This window comes from Vigna umbellata, chromosome 5 (genome assembly GCF_029865625.1).
Source record: "Vigna umbellata cultivar VRB3 chromosome 5, Vumbellata_1.0, whole genome shotgun sequence".
NCBI classification, from domain to species: Eukaryota; Viridiplantae; Streptophyta; class Magnoliopsida; order Fabales; family Fabaceae; genus Vigna; species Vigna umbellata.
Genome location: NC_142169.1, coordinates 54,196,254 through 54,218,612, shown reverse-complemented (window position 1 = coordinate 54,218,612; position 22,359 = coordinate 54,196,254). Strand labels below are relative to the sequence as shown.

Below are 22,359 nucleotides of genomic sequence, written 5' to 3'. Positions count from 1 at the left end.
TTGTTGTCGTGTAAATTTAGAATGCATCAAAGTATTTCTATTAGGTTGGAAAAATGTCTTAAATATTCCCATTTTCATAATATTTAACTATTATAGGATATATTACATTTTTAATAAAACACAATATCAATTTATTCAAGAAAAGATATACACTAGTACAAATCACTTACAATGTCAAATATTTTGGGCTTTTAACGAGAATTCACAAACGACGCCATATCAGGAGACGTTAAATTTACGTCGAATTTAAAAAATTCGACGTTAATTTGTTAATATACGACGTTAACTTAAGGTCGAATTTTGTCAATATTTGACGTTAATAATTTTTTTTTTGTTATTTTAATTAATTGTGATCATTTTTTACAATTCTACGAGACCTGAAAAACAAAAAACAACAAATTTCAGTTTTTGGTATTTTATAAAGCATGAACTATGAACATGTAGTGTAGTATCAACACCAAACAATAATAACCAACAACAAACAAGTTCAATCAAACAACAACAAACAAGTTCAACTAAACAACAACAACAAACAAGTTCAACAAAAAAAAATAACAAACAAGTTCGACAAATAAGTTCTTTAAAACGAAAACTAACCTTCAAAAGGTGGGTTCATCGTAATAAAGTTAAAACAAATAAAAATCATACATAAAGTAATTAATTAACATCCATTTGTATCAAATAAAAGAAATATTACATGTGATGCTTGTCAAACTTCGTTCGAGAAAAGTTTGAGAAGAGAAGAGGGTATCGCGCGCTAAGAAAAGTGAATGAATTTTCAATCTCCCGCTCAAATTTTTATTGAATTCACTACTAACCTTTTGACGTCGAATTTAAAAGTCATTCGACGTTTTATATCCTTTTACGTCGAATTACAATTCTAAACGACGTTTAATAATTGCATTTGTTTACAAAAATGTCACCACTCATTTTTAACGTTGGTTATTCAGTGGTTAGACGTTGAACGCGTGATATTATGCATTGTTTTTGTACTAGTGATATAAGTGATATTATAATTATTTAAAATAATATGTTATAGCAAGATATATCTATATACATTGTCCTTCATTACAAGAAGATATACTACACCGTTTTGGTGTAGTATAAACTTTACAAATCAAGAGGGAACAACAAAACACCTTACTCTAAGCTTCAATTCTGCCACTACCTGACTCTTGCTCACTAGAGAAGACAAGCACACATACGAATAGACAAAGACAAAATGGTAAGTTAAAGTACCAAAAGAACATACAAATATTTTAAAACAATAATATCACATTCATAATATAGATCAATAGCAATACAGAAATAATCTCATCAACCTTAAACTCCAACCATCAGATATATCTATTGATGTCAGACTCATGAGGGACCTGCCCCATGTGGTGAAAATGTTGGTACTAGTGAGTTGCACATCGGAGTAGAAAAAGTGATCAAAGAGCGTTAAGCGTGTAGCGATCAATAAACAAGATAAAAAAGTCCGTTTAAAAATCTTGATTTTCTTAGAGAACTTTTATCAAACAGTTGGTATGCTAAAAGTGTAGAGAGTATAGAGTTCAAGAAAATCAACACAGAAATTTTATCCTGGTTCGAATCAAAAGATTTTACGTCCAGTTGTTAATCACTATGAATAATGATTAACTATTTCACTAAAAACAGTTTCACGGATACAATGAAAGTGAATAGAAATTTAGAACAACAAAACCTTCCTTTGACGAACGAACTAGAAGAGACTTCCTTCGACAAATGAACCGTTCGACAAACGAACCGGAAGTAACAACTCTGCCAACTTGAAGAGAACCGCTCCGACCTTTGACACACAAAGCGCGAGCTTCTCCTATTCACAAGACTTGACAAGAGCAAGAAGTATCACTTGAGAACTTCCTTAGACGCACTGTATTCTCAAATGGCATAGATCCCTTTTCACTCACAGACAGCTTCCCTTAGGCACACAACTCTAATACTCTCAAAATGAAAAGTTACTTTCTAAGAGCTGTGAAGACCTCTATTTATAAGCCCAGGTTTGTGCAGGGTCAGAACTTGAAAAGACATCTCCCAACTGCTAGTGATAATCTATTATCATAAGTGATAATTGATTATTTGTGTCTGTTATGGGATTTTCAAAAAGTGATAATCGATTATCTGAGGAATAATCGATTATTTGCGCGACTTGGGCAATACTCACTCAGACTAGAATAATCGATCATCCTAAGCAATAATCGATTATTTGCGCGAGCAACTCTTTTCCAAACAGGCTCGTGATAATCGATTATCATACCAAATAATTGATTATCTGCGCAAAGACTCTCTAAACAAGAAAACTTCTAAGTGTTATTACATCAACAAAGTAATTCATATACAATTAATTCTATAAAATGCTTTTAAAATAAGTACAACAAAAGTCTTCAAGTTCTTCATCTTGTAGCATCATCAAAAACCATAATATCTTCAAGACACCAATGCTCCTCATTGGTAACAATATCCCCTTTTTTATGATAAAAAATCTCTTGTTTAAAAGCATCTCTAAGTTTCTGCACAGATTTCAAACTTACAAACATACAACATGTTAGTAATAACTACACTAGTTAGAAGTTTTCTCCCCCTTTTTTATCATAAGCAAAAAGTAAAGATAAAGACTCCCCCTTAAGTGTTGTTCCCCCTCAATAAAAGAATGCAATTCAAATATTATAAAATTGTTGAGTACCAGATGCAATTCAAATATTATAAGGGAAAAATATTAATTGATCTAAAATAGAGATAAATAACAAGATATCAAACAAACTGATATATCTTCCCCTCAAATAGGTACCATTTATCACAAGATAATGACATAATTTGTCAATAAAAATTTCTCCCCTTTTTATCATAAGCAAAAAGATCATTAATAAAAATTCTCCCTCAAATGGTTCTCTCCCTCAACAAAAGAATAGATGCATTTCTTTTAAAACAGAATAAAATTTAAATTTTCATAACATAAAAGAGCAAAATACATCATGAATTACAAAATGGAAATTCAACTTTAATCAAGAAATACAATTAAGACTTAAAAAGAAGAGGTTGGAGGACAATCAAGAGGTTGAAGATGTCAATAAAAAATTTCTCCCTAAATTAATTAAATCAAGAAGAATTTAGATCCTTTTAATTCATTAAAAATTACTCTCCTAAAAGTAATATTCCCCTTAAAATAAAAAACAGATTCCCCAAACAAATTTTAAAAAAAGTTTTTTTTTTATGTTTTAACTTAAGATAGTCGATTATCACTTTAAATAATCGATTATTTGCGAGCTAAATTTGTACGTTAGAATGAAAATGACCTTGATAATCGATTATCATCCCTTGGTAATCGATTTTTTACGTTAATTTTCGAAAAACACAAATTTAGGCCAAATTTTCAACCTAAGACACATCTAACATTCATAAATTATTTTCAAAGCTCTTAAAAATTACCAGGATACCATAGAGGTTTCTTTTCCTTTTGAGAATTCAACCAGCAAAACAAAAACAATAGAGTGTCGGTCCCCATAATATCATTTGGGTCCTTTGAGGTTAGAGACAAATTACTTTATATTAGGAATCCAAGCATATTTTCCATTTGGAACATCAAAATGTTTAATTCTACATTTGTTAAAAGTGTGCCCCTTTTTCATACAGTAAAAACATGTGACAACATTTGGGTTCCTATAACAACAGTTCCTTTTTCAACACATACCCTACGAGTTCTTCTAAATTGATTCTTCTTTTTATGCACACTTTGTTTTTATAATTTTTTTAACAAATATAGGTGTTTTAACATTATTATTTGAGGTTGTCACTTCAAGAAGATTTTCTAGAATATCAATATCAAGCATGTGACTCTTACATGAAAGACATTCAACAGGATTTTCAACATTTGCAGACTCTTTCATTTCTAAATTACAGATTTTATTTCTTAAAATAACTTCCTCATCTAATGCTTTCTCATATTTAATTTTCAAATCTTTAAATTCATTTTTCAAATTTTTATGAGCAGCATCCAATTTTTCAGATTCATCAAGTAATTCAAGAAAATCCTTTTGTACATCAAATTCACTAGTGTCAAGGCTAGAGAAACTTACTTGACTTGCAGTGTCATCAACATTAGCTGTCAAACACAAGTTTGCTTCTTCAACAGAATCACTTGAGCTACTTGAATTATTATCATTTCAAGCAATGTAGACATTCTTCTTTTTATGACTTTTCTTTTCCTTTCTTTCTTCATTTCTCTTGTTGTTTGAACAATCGGGTTTTATATGGCCTCTTTCACCACATCTATAAAATTTGAAGCTTGATGGTGAGCCTTGATTGTCCTTCTTTTTCTTCAAGTGTTGGTTTCTAGATGATTCATTGTTGGCCATTAAGCATAAATTTTCTTGCTCATTTGAATCGTTTGAGCATGAGGAGTTTGATGTAGAGTTTGAATCAAACAATGTCAACTTAACCACATCTGTGACTTTATCATAAGTGACTCTTAAAAATTCTCACATTTCCTTACCACTTTCATAAACAGAAACTTTGAAGAAATCATCAAGGGTTAATGCAGATAAAATTATATTTCTGGCCTTAACATCATATTGTGTCATCCTATTTTCATCCATAGTCCATTGTAAAAATGGTTTTTCTACCTTATGGAATCCTTTTCACCTCATACTTAAATCCATACAAAAATACTTATACAATGTTTAGTATTCATCAAACAAAACAATCCTCCAATTCAATACATTAAATCCATTTAAACCACTTAAAATAAGCCTAAATCATGTTATAAACAAATCATAGTTTCATCATTCACACAATCACAATCATTAAAAGCATCACAAGAGATATAGGAAAACTTAGTTAAAAATTTGTCATTCTCGTTTAGCCACCAGATTTTGCTCGCTCAACTCACTCAACGCCTACATTTGAATACAAAACAATGGATTATGATCGCTCAACGCCTACATTTGCTTAGTTAAATTTGGTTTTACTCGATCAACGAATATACTTGCTCAGCTAGACTACAGAATAACAATTCTGCGAAATTTGAGCCTACCAACCTTAAATTTTTTTCTAACTTCCACACTTCCACATTCAACACTACACCTCCCATTTGGTATTTCAGGCCTTAATTGAACTCATCAAAGTGTTTATGACTCCATTTAAACTCTATAAGTATTGTCCTTCTATAAATTTCTATCTCATTCAAACTAAAACACCCCTTTCAAAGCCCATAATTCAATTATGCTCATTCCTTATCACAATTTGGTAAATTCAACCTTTAAACAAGTCCTTAATACCCTAAAAACATACTTTAAATCTCAATTCCCAATTCTCAATCCAACCCTTATATCAAAATCTCACTTATCAAAACCCCTTATTTAACATAAAACATGTCTATAATTGAACTCAATTACTACTTCTTCATTCAACATCGTCTTTTTGGTTATCTAAGAACCTATACCAGATTCTAAACAATTCACATCCGAATTTGTTGAACTTAAAAAGTTACGCAAGTCTTAAATGGCCTAAAAACCAATCCCAAATGTCAAGTTTCTCTCTGAAACCACTCATCAAGAAAATCACATATTAAAACCCCAAATTAGACCCAAGACTAGCCAAAATTTTCACCTTCCACTACTTCAAGATTAAACAACAATTCTTAACCAATTACAACCTCAATTACAGTAGCTCAAGTGATCAAAATTGCCAATATACAACAAGCATTCATTGCAATAATCTTCCAATATCAAGTACCACAACACAATAAAACTCCACGAGCTAAAATCTAACTTACCAATTCAGATTGTCAAAACATTAACATAATATAAAAGAGTTATTTGGCTTCCCTTACCGATTAAATGACTGAATGATCCTAAAGAGTTTCCTCGACTCAAAGAGTTCTATCTATACCTACAAACCATGAAATCATAATCAAGGTACGTGATTAGAACTAATGATCAGTAGAGAACCTAAAGGAAAACTTAGATGACACATGCTTGAAAAACTGCTCACATGTAATAGAAAACATGAAAACTAAAGAAAAAGAGTAGAAACTAATTTACTCATTTATAATAATTGTTTGGTTAGACTAGAAGATCTTGTCGCAATAATCACTTTGACACCCTTTGATCTTTAAACAAATGATCTAGCAGGTAGAACACTTAGAGAGAAATAAAAACTATGGAGAAAACTATTTTTAAAGAAATAATATAACTTGAAATAATGAAATTCGTCTTAAAATTTCTATTTATACATTGAACTTTTAACATTAAAATATTCGAATATTTAAGCCACATTGAATTGACCATTTGAATATTACAATATCATTTCCATATGTCTTAGAATTTCTACATTCTTTTAACAAACAGAAAGTTGGTCCTATTTTTGAATACTGATTGAAACATTTTCAATTGTAAATAACTTTTTTTAGTTTCAATTTCAAGGGATAAAAATTGAAATATTGTATTTCAAAATGATTAAACATATTTTAGAGAGATTAAAGTGAAGAGTATTTTATATGTTTAATTTTATTTGTCAAGTTAGTCGACTGTTTATTACAATTTTAAACAAAATTGAATTTGATACATTTTAGTGTTATACAAAAAAAAATTAACTTTTAGGAGGTAAAATTATATTTTATTTATTTTCATTTAGGATGACAATGCAGAATAGATTAACTATATAAAAAATACAAGACAAATTAAGTATTTTAACTTAATTATTAACTTAAGTTCATCCTATATAACCTTCAGTTCGCGCAGATTAATGTCTTTTTTCTTTAAGATTTTGTTTACCTGTGAACTAATCATTGTGTGGAACGAGCAAATAAAATAAATTCGCAATTTTTATCTGGAACGAGCTAGTCTTAACTCATCTTTTACGAGCAAATATGAGATGGACCAAAACGATGTGAGTTAATATGCATTGTTATCTCTATTTTCATTTATCATACATGTTTATTAATGAGATATTAATAAGAAAATGTAACAAATTAAAATATATAGACTAAAGGATAATATATTTCAATATAATTATTGAATAATAAAAAGATAAATAACAATATCTAATATAGATATTCCAGTCGTTTGTTTAAGCATAATAAAGGTGGCACCATAAAATGTCACAGTCACAATGATCTTCACATTTTACATCTTTAACTTTCATATTAGTTGAACATGTATAATCTCTTCCAAATGTCAAGATCATTGCAAACTTTATGTTTTTAATAAAGCATTTTTCATTATCAGAGCTTGCTGGTTTAATATTCCTATAGCTAAACATTCAATATATCAATCAATAAATTGAACATATTACTCAGAAAAATTGGACAGGTTGCTTTTAAACCTTTATTAAATCTTAGTTGAACTAAAAAATGTATCTTTAGTTATTTTTGTCCAAACTATGATTTGGATACTAAAGCACAATTTCCTGGTAACTTCGTTAATCGTTTTTAAGAGATAGAATCTGTATAATATTATATTTGTCATGCAAAAATGTTGTAAAAATGTTTTATTTATATTTTAGTTTTGCTAAATTATTGAAATTTATAATAACTATGTTAATAAACCATATTAACATCGATTTTTTTATTGACTGACTTTGAAAACAAACGGAAAACTAAACCATAATAAAATAGTACAAGACATAAGAATTTATGTGGTTCAACTTCTATTCTATTATTACTTACAATAATGGAAATGATCTAATAAAAAAAAGTGATCATAAAACACCCTTTAGTTTCTTAGATTTTGATTAGGATGATACAACTTTTTCTCAAGACTTTGTGGTAGTGGGTGGTCTAATTACTCCATTTACAAAGAGGGTGAGATCTTTGTAGAGTGGTAGAGAAATTAAAGAAAATTGATGTGTTATATACAAAATTGAGTAGTTAATGCTAAGTGGTGCAGGTTGCCTACAAATGGAAAAAGGTTAGGTCAGAAGTAGCTTTGCTTTGTAGTTTGAGTTATTTATGACAAGTTAGAGAAGGTGATGCTGTTGAAGTTTTACTCCTTATGGAAAATTGAAGAGTGCATTAAATTCACCATGATTTTCGTGTTGTATCTTTTCACTACCTTGACATTGTATTTTAGTATGCACAGAGACACATTTAAAAAGTTTTTCTTATGAACCAAAATGAAATTAAGTATTTGCATTATGCATTTCCTAGAATGGTAACCAAACTATTCACATTACACAATACTTTACTTCAAATATAGTTCAAACTACCAGACATGAAAGCTTAGTATTAACAGAAGAAAAAAAGCAATAGATTTTAATCTTACTTTGGTCCCATTTACATTATGCATCTCCAAAGTTATCACCAAACTATAAACACTACACAATCCTTTCCTTCAAACAGACTACAACAACAAAATCTGATCAAATTCCTCAACTACACACAAATAAATGTTTCTCTCAAATTCAAGAGCTGCACAAACTGCTGCACATTACATATTTCATAGAGGGTTCTCACCAGGCAGATAAGAAGGAGAGCCACCCTCAACCTGGTTTTTCTTCCTATGGAAGATGCCGCTAATATTAGGCAAGAGGGCTTTTTTTGAAACTGAAACCTTCTCCTTTTCAAACTTCCTCACCTCTGCAGTTGTATGAGGATGATTCTGCTTTTGAATCCTGTAGTGCTGAGGTGATGATTCTGTTGACACCTGTGTCTCAGCCAAAATTCGGGATGCAGCTTCTGCAGCCTTCTTTTGCTCCCTCTCACGCCATCTTCGGAGCTCACTCTCCACTGCCCTTTTTGCTGCTTCAGCCATTTCGGCCTTTTTCAGGGCCTCTTGTGTTGCAGTCTTTATATCCTCAATTTCCTTCTGAGTTGTCTCTAACTTTTTGAGAGCCTCATTTTCACTAGCCTTCACAGCTTCAACCTGTGCCATGGCAGCAGCCACTTTCATGTCTGCTAATTTGTCAGACTCCTCAACTTTATGGCTTAGTGAATCAAACTCATCTTTTGAGATTGTAATCACAGCATCAGATTCAGATGTGGATGCACGAGCAGCAGTAGTTCTTTCAGTTAACACTGTAATCTGGTCAAGAGCTCTTTTCTCGGCTGCTTTTGCTGCTTCTGCTTCTTCCAGTGCCACTTTAAGCTTTCTCTCTGCTTCTGCTAATGCAAGTCCAGTAACTTCAGCTTCCTTCTTCAATTCTTCTGTTTTTTTCTTCATATCTTCTGCTTCCCGCCTTGCATTTTCAGTTTCAGATGTCAGCTGGCTAAGTGTCAAGATCATTTCCTCAGATACACCTCTAACTTTAGATTCTTCTGACATGCAGGCTTCAAGCTCGGACTTGCTTTTGCGGAGCTTGACGTGCAGGTTCCCAACAATGGATTCAGTTTCAGATTCCTTCTCCTTCAACTCAGAATGTTCTTTCTTTACATTCTCCAGTTCCACCTTGAGAGATTCCACTAAGCTTTTAAGAGAGCTTTCTTCATCTGCTACTTTCTGCAGTGACTCCTTAGCATCATCAAGCTCCAAAGTGACACTTTTAACAGAGTCCAAGTCCGACATCCTTTTATTTTCCATTTCCTTTTGAAGAGCCCCAATTTCACTCATTCTCTCCTCTAGCTGCATTTCAAGATTCTTGGAAAGCTCAGGACTGAATTCCTTCTTTAAAGCAAGCAATTGCTTTTCAGATTGTTCCAGGGTAGCTTTATACGATTGTCTTAGAACATCTTTCTCAGCCAAAATCATTGCTTGCTGTTGCTGTGCCACAATAGATGCAAGCTTTGCTTGCTCAATTGATTCCTTTACAGATGAAATTTCTTTAGAAAGCTCAGATGCTCTTTCTGTGTTTTCCTTCAATCCATCTTCAGCTTCTGCTGCTCGCTTGAAAGCAGACTTTTTTGCATCCAAGGATGAATCATACTCTTGTCGAGTCTTGCTCAATACTTGCTTTGCTGCATCAAGTTCTGTCATGACAGATGCATACCTTTTTACTGCAGAATCTAATTCTTCCTTCCAAGCACCACCTGTTACGTCAGGGATACCATACTTTTCTTCTGCAAGTTGTTTTGCCTGACTCTTTGCAGCTTCGGTTGTCTTGATCGCTAACTCCCTAGAATCACCAATAACTTTCATCTTCTGTGTCAGATCCTCAACTGTTCTTTTCGCCCTTTCAAGCTCCACAAGAGCTTGAACCTTGGTAGTTTCAGCATTCTTTACCTGTTCCCTTAACTTGTTCAGCTCTTTTTGGGCTACATGTAGTTGTGTCTCCTTGGCCAATACTCTCTAGTGAAAGAACAAACTTGTAAATTGCAAATTGAAAAAGACAGAGTACAATGAAATCTATCTTGATAGAAGAAAATATAAAATTATTAATGGATAACCTAATCTAGTGGTCAGAAGTTAGATCAGCTGGTGTTACTAGAACAAAGTGGTGTACAATTAAAACAGATTACTATTGTAATTGATTATATAAAATGGTGGATATAGATTTGCATAATGTTTTATGGAGAATGTAATGTTGCCCTTGAGTATGTTGAAACTTGTGCCAATTCATGCGTGCACAAGAGATTCCTTCTTAAAAGATGAACACAAAAATCTTCCTGTATTCAGATCTTTAAGAAAACTGAACAAAAACAACTTATAACAATGTAATTTTAATATAATTAACACTGCTGAGACACCTGTAATTCTTGTTTGCGATTCCCACACGTGCACACAATTTTGAGTAGAAAAAGACCATTTTAGGAACCTGAATTATTCTCCAAACCATTTATGTAGTCAAGCTGAGAATTATAATAGTTTTAATAAAATCTAAAACTATTGAAAATGCTATCAGGAAACTCAAAGCGGTTAAAACCAAAAGGTATTAGCACTCTCAAAACAAAAGGATCAATTTGTAAAACGAAGCACAGGGTCTTCATTTTTCAGGGGAAAAAGTAATGAGAAAAGGGGAAATCCAATGACTTATATATTCTAGATTTTGAAAGTCTACTGTTAGACCAATGACCATAAGGATGACACCATGAAGAGTATTGAGAATGGGGTAAACAACCACCTCGGTCCCTGAAAGTGGTAGGAACTTCCATACTTAGTCCTGAAAGAAAATGTTTAATACGTCCTTGGGATGTTAACTAAGACCCTAAATTTAACTATTTAAGTTCGTTTTAGTCCTTAAATATATTTAATATTATCACTTTAATAGCACAACTTTTTGAATTTTGAACAAATTTGATTGCCGATTACACTTTCAATAACTTTCTTCTAATTTCATTCAGTTCAGGGACTAATGTTACTGCACCCTACAAATTTAGGGACCAAAGTGATCGTTTACACATTCACAATGTTCATTCTATCAAGCCACAGCATTACAGAATGATGAGGAACTGATAGAAGGAGATGAAGGATTTGAGGATGCGTCTGTGCGTAAGGGTAAGAAATAGAGTGTTAAGCATGATATGAGTATGGTTTTGGGGCCTCTGGTCATAAAGGTTTCCCTAGGTTCTATGACTTTTTACGTTCTAGTTTTATCACCGCAGAGAAAATTTCCAGAGTTGCTCAATAAAATTGAGACTGCATCTTGCAAGTCCTAATATAATAAGGACAACTAGTCTGGCATTGTTATACAGTGAAGTGCCTCCTGGCACAATGGAGAGAAACTCAGGACGATAAAATAGAGTAAAACTTTTATTAAGCAAACTGGGTAAGTATCTGCTCCATCAAATGCATATAGACAATCTGTCATAAAGCTTTTTTTTTTTTCTCTTTTTATCAATTAAAGAGTTATAAAATGTTTATGCTACATCGTGAATATTCCGGTGTAACATGGTTGTGGTAGAGAACACATACTAGTACAAAACGACAATTACCTCAGCAGAATAAGGTTTTGCCTTCTTAATAATTGGTTTTTCACCCGAGAAAGCACCTTCACCAAATAGAGAGACAGCATCTTTAACAGACTGAAAAGGTGGGCTGGTGTCAATCTCTCCAACCTCAGGTTTTGGATTAGGAGACTCAGTAGCACTTTGCCGAATTTTCGCTACCATTGTATCTTATAATAAATATTAAGTAGTTTGAAGCCAACCTGTTGCAAACAACTAGTAGAAAGATATTAAAATTATAAACAACCATCATCATGAACTGGTAAATTATAAAAGACAAATATACAGAACTCCATATTAGAAGAATTTCTAGTCACACAGACAAAAGAAGACCACTACAAAACCAAGTTAAAGGAGCAAAACTCCATATGCCAAAAATCGATCACAGTGACTTTGTGATGGACACAGGATCATTCTCCAACCAAGTGGAAAAAGTAAAAACTTATTTTTGTGCAGTGTCAAGAATCAAGAGACATGATAGAACCCTAAAATCACTAATACAACCGGCACTTGGATATATTGAAACAGTAAGATTCTCTCTCAAAAAATACTTGAGTTTTGAACTGTCACTATCAATAACTTATTCTGGATTAAACTCCAACAGCCTACAAGATTCCAGAATACCTCCCCGCTCCATCGAATAAGAACATTCAAAAAACAACATACTCTTCAATCAACAACCAACTTGTATCCACACTACAACCCCCTCAATGCATAAGTATAAACAAAACCAAAAAATCAAGAATATTACACAATGTGTGTTAAGAGCCCATTCACAAAACCATAATAAATTGAGGAGTCAAGGACCTTTCTGCAGTGCAAATAGGCCTCCAAAAAGAAAGCAAAGATTTCAGACAATACAAACTTTACATGCAAAAAAATACTAACAAAACACTTAAAATTCCACAATCTATTTTTTTTTTCAAAGGGTTTTCCAGTCCAAACAACCCCCTTCAGAATAAAAAAAAAAGACCACAATTATTGAAAATTTATTCACCAAAACATGAATAGAATTTTGTCCAAACTACACGGCAGAGTGGATAACATTGCAATTAAAAAGGCCCTGAAGTAGGTCAAAACGACCCGAAAACGACAGAAAAACATCATAAAATGCCGCAAACAGAGCATGAATTGAAACAACAGCCAACGAAGCAAAAAAGCGACGAACGACAAAAACAAACGAAAAACCGAAACCGGCCTCTCCAAACAATCCAACAAAACCCAAAATCGCAAAACCATCAAAGCTTTCACCTTCACTAAATCCCAAGCGAAATTCACAAAAGAAAAGCAAAAAAAAAAAAAAAAAAAAGAGAAGAAATAGCACCTCACCTTCCAAGACCTCTTAACAAAGCTGACTCTCAAAATTTCTAATCAAAAGCTCCGATATTGAATCTCTCCAGAGAGAGAAAGAGAACGTTATTAGAGAGAGAAAGTGATGGGTGGGTTTGAAAAATCCGAAAGCTGTTCGAGACAAATTTTTGTTTCAGCTGTAGTCAAGTTCAAAGAGATGAGAGTACGGGATCGCCTGCACTCGTTCCCATTTTAAGACTCCCTTTTCGTTTCAGAGCGTTGTATACCCTTGCTCCTTTTCCATGAAATGACCCTCATGTCCTTAAGGCATGCCGCGAGGGTTCGCCACGTCATCGGTAGCACCGTCCAAGAAAACACCCTGAGGTGACGATGACCCCAATAGGAAAACGAAAGAGATGGCAGAGAAAGAAATGTTTTAGACAGCAAAAAGGCAAATTCTTTTATATTATTTTTCATTCCTTGTTTTTCTAAGTTTGTCTCCAATAATTGAGAGAAAAAATAGATTAAAGTAAAAAAGAAAAAAAAGTACAAGAAAATCGATCAAATAAAACCGCAAATTCTTACACATGTAAATGTCGTAAAGTTTAATTTTTTAACCTCAACATCACATTTGTGTGTGACTAGGGTTATTGGGTAGTTGTTGTTGGTGAAGTACTTGCAAGCATTTGTTGGGTAGTTTATAGTTTTTGTATTCTTTTTGAATTAGGGTTCTTTGGGTGCCGAAAGGTGACATCTTGCATGATAACATGATATTATACAATTCATACATCGCTTTCTCATCCTTGATGAAGCTATTTGAGGGTTTTGGATAGTGCCAAATTGTCCTACAATTGGATTTTATAGGACGTTGAACCCTATATGCTTTATTCACACTTCCTTTATTATTGTTGTTTCTTTCTCCCCATCTTCTTTTCATCATGAGCATGTCCTCTAGAATTAATTACTATGTCCCATTATTTTGTTATTATGGTTTTTCCTTTCCCTTTTCTTTTCCTTAAATTGCTTTTGTTTTGTCACATGTGAAGAGAAGAACAAAACTCTCTCTTTTTATGCTTTAAAATACTATATATCATCAGAAAATAAATCATGCAAATGTTAAAATTTATTAACATAAAAAGTTACTAGTAAAAAGTGAAACTTAAAAAAAAGATTACGCTAGGGTAATAATGTATGTTAACTATTTAGTTTATAGAATGAAGTTATTAGTATTTATTGTAGTTATTTGTGTTGAATTGTCCTATACGAGACTGAAGGCCTTTTGAAATCAATAATAGTATATTTTAATATATTTAGAGAATGACTTTGTTTTGAAGTATTCACAATAGCATATTTTAATTACCACCACTTGTATCTAGATGTTAACTTATTCAACATTTAAAATATTTGAAAAAAGACAATTGATTTTTACCCTTCCTTGAATATTTTTTATGCACTCCCATGGATATGTAAAAATCAAATAAAAATAATTTTTGAGTAAAATTATACGCACAACCTAATTTTATCTCACTAGCGAGTATAAATATTAATGTGAGTATATGGGATAATTTAACCTGTTTGGTAGGTTTAAAACGGGTTAGACCGGCTGACTAAACGGGTTAGAATTTGTAATATGTCTTATCAAAGGGCAGGTTGATGGATTGGTTCTTCAAATGTTTTTTTACTTCTCTTTAAAATGTATTTATATATAAATAAATAAATATTAAGTTATATAAATAATTTTTAAGCTTTTAATTAATTAATTAATATTTTAAATAAATCAATTAAAATAATTGTTATATTTAATATTAAATTATTCTATTATAATTAATAATTAAAACTTAATTTATAAGTATTAATGATTTAAGTTTTGCATATTTATATTTTTAGAAGAATATAGTATAAAAATTTAATATTTTTAATATTTTTAATTTTAAAAAAATGTCACTGGAATGGTCTATTCTCGTCTCATCTTTAGTCCACTAATTTGATAGTTTAAGTTGATTGGAGAAAAAGAATTGATAAGTTGAAATTTTCAATCTGACTCATTCAATTTTGGATGGGAGGGATAAAAATATTAAGAAAAAAAAAAGTTTTGATTTATATTGTTTCATTTTCTTTTGTTGGGTATAAAATTTCGTATTGCTTGATACGAGTTATCTCTCTGCAATTCAAAAGTATTTTGAGTTAAAAGTATATTTTGAGTAATTTTTTGTAATGTTTTCTTTTTGGAATAAATTTTAGTGATGGAACACTTTTTTATGGAATAAATGAATATTTAAATGTTTTAATTTATGATGAAAAATAAGTGTCTACTGATGCTTCAACAGTGAAGAGTCTAGTTGGTGACACATTAGCCCTGATTGTGCAAAACTTATCAACAATCATAGCTAGTATAGTTTTATCATTCACTGCTAATTGGATTCTTGCTTTCATAATTTTGGTCCTTATGCAAGGATTTCTTCTGATGAAGTTTCTTAAAGGATTCACTGCAGATGGCAAGGTCAGTCTTACTTTCAATTCTGTTTGAAATTATGCATTATGGAATATAGATGGACATCAAGAGAATGATCTTTACAAGACTTTAGAATGAATTTTGAAGTCATTTAAGAAAAAAAGAAGTGATCAAGTTGCAAAATTTGATGGTATCTAGTGATGTGTGATGTGCATTTTTTTCACACTATGATGCACTAATATTCCCATAGACATCTAGAAAGAGTTACTTAAAGATGTAACTGAGAATTCTCATACTTTTATAACATTGCAGCTGATACCATTTATTTGACACTATTATCGAAACATATATTTATCTTAATTCTATCTAATTGTCTTTCCACCTCATTTATGAACACCTCAAAAACATTCACTGATTGAGATTTTTCATGCAATAGATATATAACAATAACGTAAGAAGTCATCAATAAAGGAGATAAAATATTTTTCACCACTTCAAGATTTAATGTCAAAAGGACCACAAATATCAGTGTGTATTAACTCAAGAAGTTGACTACTTCTTATGGCGGGATATTTTGATATGTGTTTTGTTTGTTTACCCTTAATACAATGAATACATATATCTCAGTCATCAAAATCCAATTAAGGTAAAATTTCATTTTTCACTAACCTCAACATCCTTTCTTTGGATTTGTGACCCAATCTTTTATGCCATAAGAAAGTAGAACATTTTTTTCCTGCACCACAATTTCTATCAACAACATGTTCAACATTAAATAGGGATTTAGAAAAATTAACATCAAGATTTAAATGATATAAACCATCCAATAATGTACCAGAACCATAATAGTACGAAAGTTTATACAAATGAAAAATACCATTTCCAATCTTAAAGTTAAAACCTAAATAATCCAACTTTGCAACAGAAATTAAATTCCTAGCACAACCAGAAACATAGAGACACTTTTCAAGATTCAGACAATAACTAGTGTCTAGAATCAATCTGTAAGTCTCAATTCCTTCTATCTGTGCCTTCATTTTGTTCCCCATATATAAATACTTTTTAGTTCCTTTTATGGGCTGGATTGAAAGGAATCTCTGCATAATATTAGAAACATAAGTGGTAGCTCCAGAATCCAACCACCAGGTATTATTAGGCACTTCAATTATATTTACTTCAAAACTTACATAAACATAAAAAATATTTTCTTTTCGAACCAAGATTTTCTTTTCGGACAATCTTTCTTGAAGTGACCTACTTTCTTGCAAAAGAAACATTTTTGGTCCTTCTGGATATTTCCCTTATTCACTTTCATTGGGGCTTTGTCCTTCTTGTTCTTCTTTCCTGATTTGGCTTTACTGAAACTAACACCTTCATGAGTTGTGAGATGGATAAAATGATCTTTCATTTTCTTCAATCTCCCTTCCTCTTGTACCAACATGGCTTTGATTTCTTAAAAGTTCCATTTATCTTTAAGAGTGTTGTAGTTCACTTGGAACTGGACAAATTCAGGAGGAAGAAAGTTCATGATAAACTGTACTAAAAAAGACTCATTCACCTCCATTCCCATTGACTTCAATCTTGCTGCTATATTAGCCATTCTAGTTACATGGTCATGTATGGGGTGCGACCAGTCAAACTTTTTAGTAGTCAGCTCACTCATAAGAGTTCCCATAATAAACTTGTCAGTTATGTCTGATTGTGAGTACTCCTTGATCATTTTCATGAATTCCTTTGCGCTTTCCGTTTTAGGCATATAAGACTTTACATTTTATGCCATAGACATGTGCATCAAGTTTAGTGACAACCTGTTAGACCTATGCCAAGCTTCATAAAGAGACTTTTCATCACTTGTATTGGTCTCTGTAATGGCTGCGGGCATTTCATCCATCATAATTGCCATATCCAAGTCTAACACACCCAGTTGGAACTGAATTTGTTCTTACCAATCAATATAATTAAGCCCATTAAACTTGACCACATAGTTACTCAAATCGGATAAATTCATGTAAGCTGGAAATAATACACAAGCTCATACATTAATGCTTTGATAAAATTAATGGATTCAAATTACTACACTAGTCATACATTCAAGTTCACCTTTGGGTGACACTTAAACTGATAGGTAATCATTTAAGTCATTCATTTAAGTTCACCTTTGGGTGATTCTTAAACTGACAAATTCCATATATACTTTAATAAACAATCAATCATACGTAAGTTTATATGTATGCTATCTTTGGATATACAAACATATTTACTAAGTACATGAAATGTCTCACTTTAATGTCATCGATTCTAAACAATGGTTCACCTTTGGGTAATCCATAACATCCTTATATCAATGACTAATTACTATATATATTCATAATTTAACATCCTTTATATTATGAATAATTTTCAAATAACATGAGCAATTTAAAAGAACAGCGAAATTGCTAAAACTTTTAATTTTGATTAGAATTATAACTCACCCGAAATTTAACTTAATTTAATTTCCTTCATCCAAGATTAATAAATAATTACATATAATTCATAAAAAAAATTATACCATGCATGTTAGTAGATGGTTAAAAGCATTTGAAACCTTCAAACTTTTAATTCACATTTAATTTCCATTCAATGCACAACAATGTTAAAAATTTAACATAAGCACAACAGTAAAATACTTTACTGTGAGAACAGTACTGCAACAATAAAATTTGCTTCCAAAATGGAATTTCGCACTGCAACTATAAAAATGCTTCCAAAATGGAATTATGCTGCTGAAGATGTGCAACATTAAAGTTGCTTTAATGCAACAATGAATAAAAACGTAAAAAAAAATTGCGGCTTCCCAGGTGAATGAAATTCACATTATAGTGAATTTGAAAACAATCATGCAACAGTAAAAAATTGCTTTATTGTGACGTGCGCAACAATCAAAATTTCAAAAAACTTGCGGCTTTGAGATTTACAGTGAATCTAATTTTCTTTCATGCCAATAAAAATAATTAAACATTTGAAAATTAAAATCCCTAAATTTTATAATTCAAAAAATTAGGGTTTCACAAAATTGAGAAAATTACCATTAATGGAGAATCATAAAATTCAAAACCTGGCTCTCATACCACTTGTTAGCAATTCTTTCATTTTCAATTAAATGAAAAACACACATGATCTTGAATTTTCATGATACTCACTATTCTCGCATAGACAGTAGAAAAGAACTTACCTGGATTCATTGTATAGTTCCTTCCTGTCAAATGTTCTCCCTTCTCTTACTCCTTTTTAATGCTTTCTTTATGATATAGAAATTGTCAAGGATGTTTTTCTCTGTCAAAGTCACAGTTTCTTTTCTTTTTAGAGAACGTAACCTGTCTTTCTCTCTTTTTAGAAACTTAACCTGTCAACCATCGTAAAACCTTTTTCCTCTTTATGATATTTAATCAACTTTAATAAAATACCAAAATACCCTTTATTGAAGTGAGAAGAGAGAGATTAATTTTAATAAATCTAAAATAATCCCTATAACTTTAATACCTTATATTCTAATAATCATCACATTAGAATCTGTATATCAAAGTTATACTTTAAATTACATGAACCAATCTTAAATTAATATAATATAACACGGATAAAATAAGAGATGGACATGGGTTTATATACAGATAAGATACTTCCATTAGTAAGAGACCTTTTGGAGTGGTACCAAAAGCAAATTCGTAAGGGCTTGGCCCAAAGCGAACAATATCTTACTAGTGTTGAGATCTATGTGTATATGTGTGTTGAACCTCCCTACAAATGATGTTAGTTGACCTTAAGACAAGACAACTGTCACTGATCAGTGGTTGGAGCAAAGGAGAAAGTTGGTATCAAGACTTGGATTCTTGATAAAAAGTTTGCGTGTCTGCGGAATGGCGGGAAGTGATATGTCAACGACCAATCTTCCAATACTCACAGAGAAGAATTGGACTAGGTGGAGCACACAGATGAGAGTGTTGTTCAAATTTCAAGATGTAAGTGATGTTGTTGAAGGCAACGGACTAGAGCTTGATCTTGGCGCCTCAGAAGACCAGAAAGTTGCATTCAGGAAGAGAGACAAGAAGACATTATTTATCATTCATCAATGTGTTGATGACAGTCACTTCGAGAAAATCCAGAACGCGATTACTGTAAGGGATGCCTGGAATATCCTGGTTCGATGTCATGCAGGAGGGGAGAAGATAAAAAAGGTTAAACTCCAAACTTTGAGGAGGCAATACGAGTTACTGTAGATGGAAGAAAATGATAAGGTTGGTGAGTACTTTAACAGAAGTTTGATTATATTATGGTCGCGATAGAAGAATCGAGATATCTTTTAAAGATGAAGATTGAAGAGTTACAAAGCTCGTTAGAAGCGCATGAAATGAGGTTATTGGATAGAAAAACAATCAAGAATGAGGAACAAGCACTAAAAGTACATCATTCCAAGAATGATGAGAAAAAGAAGCACAAGAAGTGGAAAGGGAAGCGTTCAAAAGGGGGTTGGAAGGCTGATAAAGGCAAGGATGATTAAGACGACAAACATGTGTCAGTTGAGAGGAGTGGAAGGTTAGAGAAGGGATATCAAAAGAAGGAAAAAAGAAGTATTGAATGCTTTAATTGTCACAAATATGGTCATTTCGCTTATGAATGTTATGTTGATAAAAGTAAACAGAAGAAATATCAAGGGAAAGAGGCGTACATTGCACAAGAAGATTCGAATTCAGAACCACTAACTTTGATGGTAACCACTTCTGCAGAAAACTCTTCATGTCAGACTAACTTGTGGTACCTAGATTTTGGTTGTTCAAACTATATGATGTGTCGTAGAGAATGGCTGATCAACTTTGATACAACGAAGAAAAGCAAGGTCAAATTTACTAATGATAGTAATTGAAGGTGGAAGGAATGAGAGATGTGGTTATTTGGAGAAAGAATGGCTCACATGCAACTATCACCAATGTGTTATTTGTGTCTACCATGAAATGTAATTTGTTGAGCATTGGCCAGTTGATACAAAGGGGGTTTACAATAGTAATGGGAGATTACAATAAAGTTGAGTTGTATGATATAAACAAGAATTTGATTCTTCGATGCAAGATCTCCAAGAACAGGACGTTCTAGATCAATATGGAAGCAGTAGAAAACTCTCAATGTTTATCATCAGTGAAAGTAAATGATGAAAGCTGGTGTTGGCATTTGAGGTATGAACACTTGAATTTCAAAAGTTTACAACAACTTGACATAAAGGGAATGGTTCTTAGATTACCCAACATCACGCCTTTGAAAGCCACTGCCAAGCGTGTGGAATCACTCATGAGATCACAACACCGTATACCCCTCAGCACAACGGGCTTGCAGAAAGAAGAAACATAATGATCCTTGATATGGCTAGGAGCATGTTGAAGGAGAAAGCAGTGCCACGGAAACTGTGGGGCGAGGCGGTGTCCACAACTGTCTACCTCCTTAACAGGTGTCCAACAAAGAAGTTTGATGGAAAAGTACCCTTTGAAGCGTGGATAGGCAGGAAGCCGACAGTTGGCCACTTGAAGGTATTTGGATCACTTTCTTTCGTGCATGTGCCTGACCAGAGAAGATCAAAGCTGCAAGATAAGAGCGAGCCAATAATATTTGTTGGCTATCATCCTACTAGAGCTTATAAGCTCTTTAATCCAATCAATGAGAAAGTCGTCCTGAGTAGAGATGTGATGATTCTGGAGAATAGTTGGGACTGTAAGCAGAAGCAACCAGATTTGGTAGAGGCCAGAATAGGTGGAGATGTTGAGATCATCTTAGTCGAACCTGAGGTGAATTCTGATCGTAGTGGAATTGTGCAGAATGGTGAAACTGGTAGACCATGAAGACAACGTGTGTTGCCACAAAGGTTTAGTGAATGCAAAGTATATCCTGATACACAGATTGATGATGAAGGAGACTTGGTTCATAGGGCATTGTATGCTGGAGCGGAACCAATAGATGAGGTTGAAGAATTAAAGGAACCTATGTGGAGAAATGCAATGAGGGAGGAAAGTAATGTAATCGAAAGGAACGAAACTTGGCAGCTTGTTGATCTGCCAGAAGGGAAGAAAAGTATTGGAGTAAAGTCGGTGTTTAAGCAAAAGTTGAAGCTTGATGGATCAATCTCCAAGTATAAAGCTAGGTTGGTTGCGAAAGGGTTCCTTCAACGACAAGGCTTTGATTTTTCTGAGGTGTTTGCACCAGTAGCACTATGGAGACTATTCGGATGGTGAATGTTGTTGCATGTTAAAGAAGTTGGTCATTGTACCAGCTTGATGTCAAGTCAACGTTCCTCCATGGACCATTGGAAGAGGAGGTATACGTATAGTAGCCTCCTGGATTTTTTTAAGAAGGCAAAGAGCACCAAGTTTACAAGCTGCAAAAAGCTTTATATTGGCTGAGACAAGCTCCTAGAGCCTGGAATAAGCATATTGATTCCTTCCTGCTTGAACTAAACTTCATCAGATGCATTGTTGAACATGGAGTCTATGTGAAGAGAAGTGCATAAGAGGATTTGCTGATCATCTATTTATACGTGGATGATTTGCTTATCACAGGGTCCAACCCAGCTAACATTGAAGAATTCAAGAAAGTGATGCAGACAGAATTCGAGATGACTAACTTGGGTAAGATAAGCTACTTCCTAGGAATGAAATTTGCTTATACTGATGCATGATTGGTAATACATCAAAAGAAGTATACTAGAGATTTGGTGAAAAGATTTAATATGTCATTATGCAATGCCACAATAAGCCCAATGGAA

The 22,359-nt window shown here is 32.6% G+C and overlaps 1 protein-coding gene across 4 annotated transcripts; it reads right to left on the bottom strand.

The window, feature by feature from the left end:
• Window positions 1-8,242: 8,242 nt before the first annotated feature.
• On the bottom strand, window positions 8,243-13,479 carry LOC124821120 (weak chloroplast movement under blue light protein (DUF827)). Of its 4 annotated transcripts, none has more exons than XM_088091401.1 (3): window positions 13,158-13,479; window positions 11,822-12,049; window positions 8,243-10,238 (listed from the first exon to the last, which is right to left on the bottom strand). In XM_088091401.1, exons 2-3 carry the CDS (start codon window positions 11,996-11,998, stop codon window positions 8,454-8,456), a joined length of 1,962 nt encoding a protein of 653 aa, XP_087947527.1. In that variant the 5' UTR covers window positions 11,999-12,049; window positions 13,158-13,479; the 3' UTR covers window positions 8,243-8,453. The 4 variants fall into 4 exon arrangements, with proteins under 4 accessions (XP_087947527.1, XP_087947526.1, XP_087947525.1 ...); XM_088091400.1 differs by having other exon boundaries at window positions 11,822-12,036; XM_088091399.1 differs by having other exon boundaries at window positions 13,163-13,479.
• Between the last annotated feature and the right edge of the window lie 8,880 nt (window positions 13,480-22,359).